Source organism: Pogona vitticeps, chromosome 1 (genome assembly GCF_051106095.1).
Source record: "Pogona vitticeps strain Pit_001003342236 chromosome 1, PviZW2.1, whole genome shotgun sequence".
Taxonomy (NCBI): domain Eukaryota; kingdom Metazoa; phylum Chordata; class Lepidosauria; order Squamata; family Agamidae; genus Pogona; species Pogona vitticeps.
In genome coordinates, this window is record NC_135783.1 from 219,907,903 (window position 1) to 219,922,683 (window position 14,781).

The 14,781-nt window shown below is 42.2% G+C and overlaps 1 protein-coding gene across 14 annotated transcripts in view; it reads left to right on the top strand.

Annotated features, from left to right (window-relative positions):
- QTMAN (queuosine-tRNA mannosyltransferase) overlaps window positions 1-14,781 on the top strand; it is a 383,269-nt gene that overhangs the window by 278,622 nt on the left and 89,866 nt on the right. For 11 of the 14 annotated variants that reach the window (XM_072983756.2, XM_072983791.2, XM_078376915.1 and 8 more), the window contains one exon: window positions 2,138-3,418. The exons of the other annotated variants lie outside the window; for them this stretch is intronic. In XM_072983756.2, coding sequence (XP_072839857.2) covers window positions 2,138-2,221 — 84 coding nt within the window. In that variant the 3' untranslated portion in view covers window positions 2,222-3,418. Of the gene's footprint in view, window positions 1-2,137; window positions 3,419-14,781 lie in introns of those variants that run through there. 14 annotated transcript variants of the gene reach the window in all.

The window sequence follows — 14,781 nt, forward strand, 5'->3', positions numbered from 1 at the left end:
TATTAGAAATTGATTATACTGACCTCACACCTGAAGGTCACACAGTATCTACATGCCATGCCATTTCCTTCGTGCCATTCATCAGTAGTTATATCAGGATGTGTGGCTTGTGTCTCTTTTTACAAAAAGACACCATGCAAACAAAACAAGCTGTTTCACTTTAAGAACTGGCCGATGCTTTTACCATTTACATGTATGTATAAGAGTGGCCACTTGCACATGACCAAAAAGGAGGACAGCTTTTCAAATGGAGGATCATCCTCCCTAAAGGAGGACATAACATGAGCAGGCACAAGACCCCACAGGCAAATTGCGGGCAGGACTTGGCAACTCCACGTTTGCCAAAAACTATCCAAAGTGTGTAAACCTGTGTTCACATGGATTTGGGAAAGGGCCATTAATTTTGTTGCCAGGATGTGGTCAACATCAGTATGGAGAAGTAACTTCAGGCGTGGTTAAGGATACGGAAAATAAGTGATAGAAAGTAGAGAAAAGGCAGCAGCAATATGAAGATAGAGAAGAAAATGGAGAGCAACGGTGTGTGACAAATGAGGCTGAAATGAGAAAAACACTTTGGAGAACTAAGCCAATGTTCAGGGGGCTATTCTATTCTGTTGCGCAAAATCCTGTTGTGTAACATTATGCTGGCCTGAACCAGATCCAACACTGGAAATATTTAATTTAAATGAATTGAAATCTTCCTATCCCTCTCCCCTCCCCCAGGACTGCCAGCTGTGATCCCAGAGCTATTAAAGGCTACCTACCTAGTCTCAAGGTTTCCCCAGGGCAAAATCTGGGAAAGGGAATAGGAAGATAGGGGGCGGGAGGTGGGGAAGAGGCTTTCAATTCAGTCAAATTAAGTATTTCCAGTGCCCGATCTCATTTATATCAGTGTAAGGTATCTAGCTGTGGAGCCAGAGCTTGGGAGCTTGATTCCCCCCATGTTCCTCCTGCACAGTCCCAGGAGCAGCTCAGAAGAAGGAACTGGTAAACCACTTTTGAATATTCTCTACCTAGAAAACCAGAAGTCGGAATTGACTTGATGGCACATTATTATTATTTTAGAACATTGTGATTGTTGTATGTTGTGTTCTAATTCTATTAAGAAAATAGCCGCCTAGAGTGGTCGAAATGACTAGATAGGCGGGGTATAAATACAATAAATAAATAAATAAAAATAAAAAATAAAATAAAACATCTGGATTCTCAAAATGAAGCTATTACCAGAATAGAGGATGAGGGCAAGTTGTGAACACAAAGAAACTTTCTTAGGGTTGATTGTTTGTTTGTTTGTTTGTTTGTTTGTTTGTTTGTTTGTTTGTTTATTTATTTATTTATTTATTTATTTATTTATTTATTTATTTATTTATTTATTTATTTATTTATTTATTTATTTATTTATTTATTAAGAGAGAGGGATTAATCACCATAGATCCCTGAACAAACATCAGTAACAAATTGCTCCTCCGATGCTAGAGTCAAACAAGAGCCTCCACTTGAGGGTGAAACGTGTCGCTCTGTGTCTCTGGCCCCCTTTTTCACCTCCCCATAATTATTTAATGATGCCTGTTTTTTAAAGGAATCCAAATGAAGTTATGCTGAGCCTCATGACAGTGTCACATTTTACAGCAAAATGTTTGCCACATGTCCTGCTGCTCACTTCGCTTGAGCAATCCTTTTGCCTGTGGCTGTGAGCCTGAAGGACTGGGACTCATTTTGTTGAGGCTAAGAGGGAAGACAAGGTAACAAAATAATCAGGCATGTTCTTAAAAGCTTTCCTAGTCTCTCAGGTGGAAGCTTCCTAAGAGCAGCAGCCCAGCCTGCCTGATGTCAGGTAAGCTCTTTGTGACAGAAAGCCCTTGTTTACAAAAGTCATTCTAACCTGGGATTGAGTCTCTAATACCTTGATCCAATCAGAGGGCAGGATTTTGTGACCCCGACTTTTACAGCAGTATTTATACTATTCACGCAATTTCAGGATGAACAGAGAATTGTACATTTATACATCAATCAGATGTTTGAGATAAAATGTTTTGCTCCCATTTGAAGAAGGAAAAAAGGAGGAAACATTCTGTGTTGATGATTATGTCCATGTTCTCTCTCTCTCTCTCTCTCCTCCCCCCCCCCTTTCTCATAGGGAGAGATGTCTCAGTTTTCTTGGGCAGCGCTTCGTGGTAAATTCAGGTCTCTGCTCACAACAGAACCAAGGGAAGATTTGTGACAGATGGGGCTAAGTCACAAACTTGCAGCCTCAGGCAAAATCTGTAGAACTTTCCAGAGTCTGTCCATATTTACCTGATCAGAGAGAAAAGAAAAGCTGCAGAGGAAGCTCAGCCTGGCTGCTTGTCATAGCTGACACAGAGCCATCTGCCACAAACCTGTGGCGGCTTCAGATCTCCAATCCCTGCCACCACCCTGACTCAAATTAAATACAGATTCCGAGAGACGTTACGATGGTTACACATGTACTCGGCATCACATGTAGGAGACTATTCGGAAAAAAAATGTGGCCTGTTGTATAACTGTGCTCATGTATCCCATATGTGGTGCCACATTGAATTTCCGGTGGAATCTGTTTTTATCCTTTGTACTGGATGACATGGTGCCTGAATTCTTTCTTTTTTGCTGACGTGATGGCAGCCAAGACAGCAGCTTCAAACGCTTGCTTCTTGGCTGGCTTCCTTTCTACCTAGGTTGCCAGGTTATCATTGGAGCCTCATGGTGTCCTCTGAGGGCCACGGTCTGAAAGGAGGACCAGCGTCGCCGGGACTAATTGGGCAAGCCTCTGTGCATTGTTTTTTTTTTGGGGGGGTGTGTGAAGGATGGCTTTTGCACTTTTTGTCTCCCCACTGCCTCTCCCCTTTTCTCTCTCCCTCCCCTTCCCAATCCTTTTGCAAATTAATGACTCTGTGGCATAGAGGTTTCTAAACGAAGGTATTAATAAGGGGTCTGGCAGGTATTCCCATGATTCACCGAGCTGCATTTGCATTTAATTAATCTTAAAGAAAGCTGCAAGATAAACAGCTGTAATTCAAACTAGCATGGGAAATATGCTACATGGTGCCATCTATCCGATAAAATAAAAGCCGAGACACTTGTTTCCTTTCTCTCAAGGTTGAAGAACAAATGGATAGACGTCAAAATAGTCACACACACACACACACACACACACACACACAGAGAGAGAGAGAGAGAGAGAGAGAGAGAGAGAGAGAGAGAGAGAGAGTGTTACAGCTGTCGTGTACACGGGTGTGGTGGTAGGGACAGAATATGTATCTAACTTACAAATGCAAGTTTTTCAAGACAAATAGATCAATATTCCACCTGTCAAGTGGCTGCATATGTTGATGCTAATTGTTTTGAAGATTTTGAAGACTGTACAGCAAATTTTTAATAAAGTGCCCACTGTAATTTCTAATTAGCACATCTCATTCGTGTATAAGGGTGCATGTCTATCTGACGATCACTGTACCTATCCTTGCAGTGGAGTCAAGGAGTGCAGTTAAGGGTTTGCCTGATGCTCTATAATTCATTTTGCGCACACAAGTGAAACATTACTGCAGCATACACACACATGCACATTAGTGGGCTCTAGACAGGAGGCCTGATGAGGCAAACAGAAATACAGATAGCGATTATTGTGGTAAACCTCTCTTTTCAGCCTCACGGTCATTGGTCCAGATCAGGGGCCACCAACCTTCTGGGACACGGAGACCACGTTAGAGTGCCCAGTCCTAAAGAAGGCTACATCTTAAATCAAAATGTAACAAAATTGTTAATGTACTGATTTAGATCAAAAATCAACATTCAAAGGTCAATGAATAAATGCTAACTTGAATGCAATCCATTTTGGAACAAGATTTTACTGTGGAATCCTTTTCTCTAGCTACACAGGCTTATTGTGATTTTTGTGGGTGTTTTCTGTTAGCCAAGGCATTAATGTCCAAGTCAAGGTTTGTGACAGAGACCTTTAAAATGACATGTAAATGTTCATCTGTAAGGCTTGACCTACACTTGGATTTCACCATTTTCATTTGGAAAAAGTTTGTTCACAGATGTATGTGGTGCCAAAGACAGTGAACATGCCTGCAGCTAATTTCTTTAGGTTGATAAATATATCAGGTAGACCAGAATAGAACTCTAAGAGACTATCTTCTTTGTAAATGTCTCTGAAATGATCTCTGGCTTGCAAATCAATTAATTCCATCTGAAAAAAGTTACTAGCATCTTCTGGTGCTACTTCAAATGTATTCTGAAACATTCTTATATCCTGCCCATGTTTCTGGCCATCAATGAATGTGCATTCTGGAATTCCACCTGCAAGAGATTCAATGCTTTGATGTATCTTTCAACATTGAACTATAAATTCCCGTCTTTCTCAAATTTTAGTTCACTGAAGCCTGAGAAGTTTGAAAAGTTACTTTCACTAACTTGCTTCACAAAAATGTTTAGTTGTGCTTCAGATCAGAATACATTTCACATACAAGCTGTCATTTCCCCTGCAGCCTTAGTTTCACTGTGTTCAGATGCTCTGGGATATCAGTTAAGAAGGCCGAATAAAAAAAACCATCCAGGGTCAGAAAGTACTTCTTGACCTTTTCCTTTCTCCTTGAGAAAGACATCAGCTTCATAACAAAGACTGAAAAAACAACTGAGAACTTTACCTCTGCTAAGCCACCTGACTTCTGCATGCCACAATACATCTCCATATTCTGCATCTGTCTCTGAGGGAAAATTTTGAAACTGATGAGGAGTAAGGCCATTATTCCTGATGCAATTTATGCTGGATATAACATATGCATCACACTTTCTCACTGAAGAATCTTGCTACACAAGACCTGCTGGTGGAAATTCCATGCAAAGTGTACTGTTTAATTTCAATATTTTTTAATTGGTTCTTGCACCTACACAAGTTTTACAACCCACCATTTTCCTTGCACCATCAGTTGTAATGCTTGTCAATTTATCCCAACTCAGACTAAGATTTTCGGCTGATTCACACACCTTCAAGAATATGTTTTCAGCAGTTGTAATGCCTTTCAAACTCTGTAGTGCACACAGTTCTTCTGTAATTCTGAATCTATCCCCCCCAATAAATATTTGTAGTTGAGCAGCGTCTGTAATGACATTGCTCTCATATACTGTGCCAAAAGGGGAAAAAATCAAAACATTTTGCCTTGACAATCAGTGATATTTGCAGCTTTTCTCCTAGTTCTTCAATGTGCTTGTTGATTGGAGATGCAGATAAACTGACACAAGATACAGTACCTTGGTGGGACACATTTTGTCCATGACTTTAACTACACACTTTATAACAACTTTGCCATCAGTGGTGGTCTACCACTCTCAGCAATACATTTAGCAAGATGATAGCTGACTCTCAAAATTGACAGGTTCTCCTCAGCATGCTTTTGTCATTTTAAAATCACAGCAAAGTTTTAAAAGTACTAAAAAAAAATTAAAAGTCTTAACGTTTAAAGATCTTCTTCACCTAGTGCTGAAAAGGCAGTAAAGTTTATTTTTTGTTATAGTGGGGCCAATAACCACATCTTTTCATTAGTTATGAAGCCTGTGCACCATATTTGGCCAAAGGCTGAAACACTTGCCAAATCTGGGCTATTTGTATATTTTTGCAGCAATCACAAAGTGAGGAAAAGTGCCCAAAGATGCTCACAGGGCAGAGCAGCATGCCCTTGGATCCCTTGTGTTGAATCCAGCATACATGGGTTTGTTTGTTTTTAAAGATAAAGACACAATTAAAAGGGAGGAATGGGTATAAATACCCTTTAAAGAAGCTGCTAATCTAGTTCCAATGGAGAAAGACATTGATGGCTTTACACACACACACACACACACACACACACACACACACACACACACACACACACACACACACACACACACACACACACACACACACCATGTCTAAGAGCTCCTGAATATACCAATTGCAGAAGTGATGGGAAAGAGGTCAACAGCTTGTATTCCCCTGCAGCAGCTGTCCATGGCATTTCAATTAGTGTATCATATTGCCTAATTTTTGAGTTCTCTGTGTTAACCCCTCTTTTTAACTTTGTTATTTTCTCTTACTTCACTGCCAGAACTGAGCGTGCATGTGTGTGCCGATGAATGCCTGTATTTCTGTATTGGTTTTGAGTGGCTGGGTTAGAAGTTAAGTTGATAAGATCTGTCTTTCCTTCTCTTCCCCCCCCCCTTCTGGTAGTGGTGGTACTACAGGCAAAGGGCCAGATTCCTTCTGCCTGACTCTGCCTAACAATGAGAAAAGAGGGGTAACTTTCCAGGTTATTATATCTGTTCATGTTTCCCTACTGATTTCCCCCTTGGATATTTGAAAATACCAGCATGGACATAGATCAGGCTGAGATACCTCCAAAAGGGCCTGGGGCAAATCAGGTCCCACTCCTTTTACCGTCATTCAGACACCGATCAAGAGGCGAGAGCACCACCTACTTTATAACCATCCACTTCACCTCATGAGGCAGGAACACCAAGAAAAGACCTGCCCAAAATGTTCTTAACATCTGGGTCAAGTAATTATGCTATAAGGGTGGAAACTTCAAGTGTAGAGCTCACAAGCCATGAAGGACCTGGAAGTTCAAAATTAGCATTTTAAATTGGGCCCACACCTGGGCTGAAGATGACAAAGTATTCATGTAACATAATAATCAATGCCCATTTCCAGTAGCAGTTGTACAGCTAAGTTTCTGTTTTCAAGGGCGACACATACGCCATATGTGCACTAACCCAAATGATACATTGATGGAATATGAAGCATGGCCATTCTTGCCTAGGTAGGTTTTGTTGAAGGGGGACCAGCCTTACCTGCTCAGAGACACTTGGCCGAGGAAGCCACTTGTCCTTCTAGTGACAGGAACCAGACAACAAGCACTTCCAAACAAGAAAACTCATACTTCAGTGAAAGAACAAATCCTTCCAGAAGAGACTGGATAAACAACCAACTAGCAGCACCTCCATCTTCCCTGGATTAAGCTTCAGTTTATTGGGCCTCATCCAGTTCTTTACTACTTACTCCAAGGTACTGATTTTGCATCGTACTACCTTCCTGGGGTTTTATGGGGGGAAAAGAATGCCATGCACTTACTATATTAACATGTCATTCTCATATTGATTGCACAGCACTCTAAAGCTCTAGATGAACTTATGTAATGATGTTGTGCAAATGTTTAGAAACCATGAAGGATAAGGTTCAGTGCTTAAGAGGATAGATACCATAGAGTGGGGCATAAATTTTCTGTCACTATCTTCTGGAAAAAAAGATGTCTAGATATATTCAGAGCCTCTAAAGAGGAGTACCCCCAATATGGACAGCAACTCCAAGACTAGGGTTGGGATTTCCAGATTTTTTTAAAAAAAACATAAATGCCATAGTTGTATGTTCTGGGAGTTCTACCTATCTTGCAGTTACCTTACTTCTAGGTGATGCACATGGGAGAAAGGCCTGAATTAGAAGGCTTTGAGGCTTAATTAAGCTTAGCTCCTCCCAAGTTTCTGAATAAGTAAGAAAGGTGCTACCCAGTATTGGGGCAGCAACAAGATGCTTGGGAGAAGCTAAGCCTAATTAAGCTTCAGAGCCTTCTAATTTGGTCTTTCTCCTACATGCATCACATTGCCTGGAATGGTGTTTGTAATAGGTTGTTGAAGTCGTCCTTAAGAATGGCACTGACGCTGATATCAGCCTTCCCTAAACTGGTGCATTCTAGCTGTGTTGGATTACAACTCTCAAAATTCCCCAGCCATTTATGCTGTGCCTGCTGGGGATTGTGGACCAGTGCATTTAAATCTTGGGTCCCCAGGTATTCTTGGACTACAACTCCCAGAATGCCTGACCAGCACAGCTAGTAGTGAAGGCCTCTGGGAGTTTTAGTCTAAGAACATCTAGGGGTCCAAGGTTGGGAACCATTGTCATAGACCAACACAACTGGAGGCACCCACTTGAGGAGGGTTTGCTTCTCTTATCATTTCCAGAGAGTGAGAGAAAGCTGGAAGAACTGTTTAAAAACAACCCCTCCTGGCTGAACTGTTTGCTGCGCTGTTTTTCTACATGTTCCTTACTCCATTAAGAAAAAGAAAGAAAGTAGCTGAGCCCGGAGTCTGTTTCACTTTTGCTCCTTTTGAATCTTATGTAATAGATCAGCATGGGTGCCAAAAATTCCAGAGCAGTCTTGAAACCCAAAGTTTAGCATTGCCATCATTTCTTAGTAATTCACTTCCCTGAAGTCACGTTTCGCTCCCTTCCAAAACAAAACAAACCACCATTTTCATTCCATTTGCAGCCTCTTGGTTTTGAACACCTAAAGTTCCCATGGGCTGCCTCTTAGTTGAGAATGCCCGACATGTTTCTTTAAAAGTTGCAGTCTTTAAATCCACTTTAATTAAAACAAGAGAGATCTTTTTTTTTATTCCCCCCCCAAACATATTACAAAACAAAAGCTGAGAAACAGCAAGCCTGTGGTAGATTAAATTCATTTTACTAAAATATTTTAAATGCTTCAACATGGCAATCGAGACATTATCTTGAAATGGAATTTTTGCCTCTTGAGTTATGAACCTTTGCAAATAAGGTTTTCTAATAGGAAAACTGTCAGTGCCTTAATTATAGGGTAATAAATAGCAATGCTGTATTAACTTCTGATATCCCCCCGCCCCATTCTTAGGGAATGTGGTCAGCTATTGTTAGAAACAGATAATCGCATGCTAGCATGGAACATTTTGCATGTATGGCACACCGTTGATGTGAACGGCTGGTGAGATTTTTTTTTTTTTTTTTTTGGTGGGAAATAAGTTGAAGCTGTTTCTGAGGATATGAGGAAGCCACTGAACAAACTAGCATTGCATTTTAATATGAAAATCGAGGGTTTTTTTAAAAAATGGGGAACACCAAAGCTTATACTTCTGCCAGAAAACACCATTCCCAAGATGAGGATAATGCCGAGTCTAATATTTTGCTCCAGCTTTATATATTAAAAAAGCCAGCCTAAACGTAACATTTGGTTAAGTTGGGAGACATGGTGTAGTAACAGGAAACCCCAAAAGGCTGAACATGTTATCCCAAAGCATTTAGGAGGAGGGAGTGGAATTTTAACAAGCAGCATTAAACTCTGGAAGAGCCTCCTTTATTGCTGATAAATCGAGTGGGCTGTGAAGAAGAAGCTGCTTGGGCCGAAAGGATGTGATGAGGAGAATGGAGAATGAAATCAAGGTTAAATGAGGCCAGGAGGATCTTAAATAGCTACAATAAAAAGCAACAACAATGAGACAAAGGTTTATAGAACCAGTTGTGACGGCTAAACATTACACCAAGGATGGCAGGCCAAGGCAACTGTCCTTACTAGCACCTAAGTCCCATCACACTCAGCAGCTTTACTTTTGAATAAACTGAATTGAGATCTGTATTCGCGAAGGCTTTCACGCCCGGGATCTAATGGTTGTTGTGGGTTTTTTTGGGGGGCTCTTTGGCCATGTTCTGAAGGTTGTTCTTCCTAACGTTTCGCCAGTCTCTGTGGCCTGCATCTTCAGAGGAAAGCACCCTTAGGAAGAACAACCTTCAGAACACGGCCAAAGAGCCCGAAAAACCCACAACAATCATGAATTGAGATCTCACTGCAAGAGCCTTTGAATATGAGAAGGAAAAGAATAATTGAATCAGAATCACAGAATAAATGAGTTGGAGGGGCCTATACAGCCATTGAGTCCAACACGCTGCTCGATGCAAGAGCTATTATACCTGGTTCCCCTCCACTGACATATTCAAAAATAGCACATCATCTGTGCTTTTCAATGTTGTTAGGTATTCCCTCCCCTCCCCCACATACACCTTCCCCTTCCATATAGCTCAGGCTACTCTATATGTTCCCTTTTTACAACAACCCTGAGGGGTAGGCTTGTCTATCAGAGACTGACTGGCTTTGGGGCCGGAGGCCAACTTTTTCTTTCCAAATATATTCTATGCCAGTCCCCTTTAGATGTGACAATGTGCAAGCCACTCCTGTGCCATTTTATTATTATCATCAGCTAGATTGCCTGTGACATTTCACAGGTTGGAGAGAGGGCACAGGAGGGCTTGAACCTGAGTGGTTTCCCTCCTGGTGGAAAATAACACACACCCTTTTCACAGCTCCCAATCTGAGGAGTCAAAGGTGCAAAACATCCCTTGTAGAACAGGAAAACAAAGAATAATCCGCTTAGCATGGTTCACATTTTTAACATCTAGGTAGTCATTTCTCCTACACAAATGTGTGCAGATATTGAAACAGGTGGCTTTTAACAGGGATCAGGCTACATTAGTAGCAAAGAAGGGGATCCAACAAATAATACATGTAAATCCACCAAGCTGATCTATTTCTGTAGATCCAGCCCTACCTATTTTTGTAGGTGGAGCCCCACTGAGATGGTTGCATGAGTCAGAGCAACTGTGCAGTGGGCACACGTGTCCCTTGCTATCCTCTCTGGCCACTAACGGAAAAGCTTGTTCTGCTTTGGAGGACTTCCACTGCCAGCAGCTTTCCTGAAATTCTGCCCCGCAGCACTCTTACCCACCCACCCACCCACCCACCCATCCCCATGGAGGCAGAGATGCCTTTACACCCTTCTCACATGCTGCTCCTAGAGGAGGAAGAGGCAGGCAGGCAGGTAGGTACGGCAGCCAGCTCTAGTTAGTGCTGGTTGGTTTTCTAAGGCCTTCCTCTGGAGAGCTACCTGGAGCCAAAGCACAATGGGAAGGGTGTCCATGGATATCCCCTATATTGCAGATCCTCCTCCAGTTTTATCTTGTTTTCCAGGACCTCTCAGCCTTAAGAAGACCCCAAACTGGTGGATTAAAGCCAATTGCCAAGCAGTGGCATGCAGGAGAGGTGTGGAGGCTCCACCGCCTGTGACAAAGCAAAAGCAAAGTGTGCTGCTTATATACAACCCCATACTGTTTAACACACTGCTGGGTGGTCTACAACTTCCCACCCCCACCCCCCCCACCAAACTGGGTACTCATTTTGCCAACCTCGGAAGGATGGAAGGCTGAGTCAACCGTGAGCCGGCTACCTGAATCCACTGGGATTGAACACTGACCATGAGTAGAGTTTTGACCACCATGCTACAGTTCAACCACTGTCCCATGAGGTTCACCAGGTGCTCCCTTCTCTAGGCCTGGGTGGCTCAATGGGGTGGTTTACTGCATCCACTGTCATGGGGGGGGGGAAGCGCAAAGAAGAGGAGCAGTGACAGGGAAGGGGCAATAGGCTTCCCACCTCCAACAGTGGGAAAGCTTGGGCCACCCCTGCATTCTCCCTGCAGTTGGATCCACACATTTTCGTCACAGTGGAGTCGGTCAGGTGATGAGTCAAGCCCTGCAATGCCCAATTTGAGCACTCTTGTCTTCTTAGAGTCACATTTTTGCCAACCAAGCAGACAACGTTGAAATGACATACATTTTCCTCATTCCCAGTTCCTCCTTTGTGATTGTCATCTGCAAAAAGATGCTATTTTGCGGGAGAGAATTTTTATTTGTATTTAAAGGAGAGTATTCCCTGATGATGTCAATAATGGCTAAAGGGTACGTCAGAGCTCAGTTTGGGGTGGAAAGGGATAGAAATTCCACATTTACATCCAGATGAATGACTGGAATGTAGTGGAAAATTTTGCACAAGCAATGAACTGGGAATAAGGAACTGCATCATCCCAAACAGTGCCTTTCGCCCAGGAAATAGAAGCACAAAGCTCTGTCTCACTCTGGACTTTTCTTAATTCTCTGAATCCCACTAATTTCAAGACAACAGCTAAAGACAAGGAAGCCATTTCCTCCCTCTCTATATTTGTAAGAACACCCATTCAAAGCATCATTGAGCTGTTGAATATTGTGTACAGTGGAAACTCTAATATCTCTGGGGGGTGGGGCTGGTTGGCTGGTTGGTTTTCCACTGACACTGGAAGATAAGAATAAAGCTTGGGAATTTTTCAGGTTACTTGCTATGCTGGTGGAGGATTCTGGGAGCCATAGTCCACAAAATTTTTATTTATTTATTTATTTATTTATTTATTTATTTATTTATTTATTTATTTATTTATTTATTTATTTATTTATTTATTTATGTCCCACCTATCTGATTGATATGACCACTCTATGCGGCTTACAAAGTCATAATACAATAATGCAATAATAATAGCAATAATAAAAAAGAATTATTACAATCAATATTAAAAACTTCAAGATGGGAAAAAATGAAAAATGAACTACAAAGAAAAGAGAAGAGAAAAAGCAAATATTAACTAGAGGGGAAGGCCTGCCTGAACATCCAGGTTTTTAGTTGACTTTTAAAAATACCCAGCAAGGGGGCAGCGTGAATCTCTGGAGGGAGATTGTTCCAGAGGCGAGGAGCCACCGCCGAGAAGGCCCGGTTTCTTGTTTTTTCCTTCTGGGTAAAATGACCCATGTCTGGACTATGTGCTCCATTTACATGAAGTCCTGAGTCCAGGAAAAATCCCATTGGCAGCCCCCCTTGTAAAGTAAGTGAAGAATACTTTGTTCTTAAAGATTTTGCAAAATGCCATCAATGGAGCTGAGTGAGTTCACATGTCTTTTTTGTTTTGTTTATTCATGGAGAGCTTCCCCCCATGGTTGAGTGGGGGATTCAAACCCTGGCTTCCTGAGCCCTAGTATGTCATTCTATCTGCTACACCACACTGGGTATTATATCACCTCTACAAGAACGAAAAACAGACCAATAACTGAACAAAAAATGATTCTGAAATGAGATTGGCTAGGGGCTTGGTGTTTTTTCCCCCCAGAAACTGATTGATTGAAAGTAAAATCTTTCAGTGATATGAAAAGCACAAGATGGGAGAAAGAAAAGCGTGAATCCACAAACAAATTAGGACACTGTCACCCTTTTACTCTGCACCTCAACCTTCTCCACGCCTCATCCCTTGTCTGAGCCAGAGGAGGAGGAAGGTTAGTTGCTCGCCATAGTCAGCAAAGAGCAGCTTCTTCCCCTTATACACACAGCTTGGAAGCAGGCTGGGCTTGATAGCATGTGCCTCATGTTGTCGCTTGCAGCTATGTTCTTTGGCTTTCGCTTTTACTTGGCTTTTTAGACTTGAAGGATCCCGAGCACTCTGATGCCAGACCAGGAAAATAGAAGCAGTATTTCAGAAGGAAGGAAGGAAGGAAAAGGGGAAGGGATGGAAAAGTCTTTGAAAAAGACAAATTGGCTTATGTTTAAGAACTTCCTTTTCAACTTAAAATGATGGTAAGTGATGAAATCAGGAGAAAGTAGGGAAGAGTTAGGGTTAGAGCCAGCCTTTGTAGCCTTGGGCAAGCTGTATAGTAGTACCAGGATGCACCCAGAAGAAGGGAATAGTAAACCACTTCAGAATATCCTCTACCTAGAAAACTCCGGAAAGGGTCAGCATAAGTCAGAATTGACTTGATGGCAGATGATGATGATGATGATGAACCAAGTTTTCAAGGTGAGATAGTTAACGAGTGGTTTTACCAGTTCTGCTCATCAAGTGAGTTTCCATGGCAGAGCTGGGGAACTGAACCCAGGTCTCCTAAATCCTAATCTGTTGATCTGTCCACTGCACCACACTATTGCATAGGCATCCTTCAGTCTCGAGAGACTATGGTAACATGCTCTGAATCGAGGAGTGTCCTCTCCAGAGAATGAAGCCTGGGTAAAGTAATATGGAGGATAGGCTGTTACCCAAGCAGCAGATCCCCCCTCTCCACATTGCTGAAATGGTCCAATGGAAAGGCAAGAGCCAATACAACTGGTTCCAGCAATGTCGCAGGAGTTGGCAGAACGACACATGCTGCCTTCGGGACTCCAGCTCCACCACACTCAGCTCTGTTAAAATACTACCTACTTGTATTTCAGGATTTTGTGTAAGGACCACATAATTTTTCTTTTTTTTTTCCCTCCTGCCCACTTTTGTACTTGGTGACATTCCACAGCAGGAGTCCCTTATTTGTTAAAATTTTTTTATCTTTGACTTCTTAAATCATAAAAATGACTTGTTAGATGGGCTGCACAAGAGTTTGGGACTGTGTTTTTTGGACTGCAATTCCCAGCACATTCCAGTTTATATGGCCACTAGCTGTGGTGGCTGGAAGGACTGTGGGAGCTGTACTCCACAAAAATCTATTGATCCTAGTTTGGCTGTTGCAATAATAATTATGATCCAGCCGTATAATTACTGCCTGTCTCTTCAAGCCTTGCTGGGAGGGTGTCTCTGTTCTCCAGCCTTTTCATTTTGATACATGGCTAGCAATCTGAGCCTTCTCACACAAAGCCATGACCCCAGCAGAGACAACACCTTTGGCATTAAATCGAGGCAAAATTCCTTAGGGGGGTGCACTTTCACCGAGTTCAGCCTACAGTTCTGACAAGGTATCTAGGGGTGCATTAAAACCAAGTGAGTGGAGCTGGCAGCCAAATAAAAGGGGCAGGGAAGTGAACCATGCAAAGGGCTTGACCTTTGTGGAGTTTTAAATAGAGCGGCCTGTCTGTAAACAGTGATAATTAGCCCTTTCAAAATCCAAACAATGATTAAAATCTAGGGATCATTATTTTGTCAGCAAACTTAGGATAGCAGATTAAAACCTTCAGTGCCTGCTCGTTGGCTGGGCTGGCGGGTTTTCAAAACAGAACCCCCCCCAAAGGGTTAAGAATAAGCATGTAAGCCAAAGGGGGTGGAGTGGGGATGCCAATGCTATTACCTTCCCAAAACTGGTGTCCTATCCGTAGT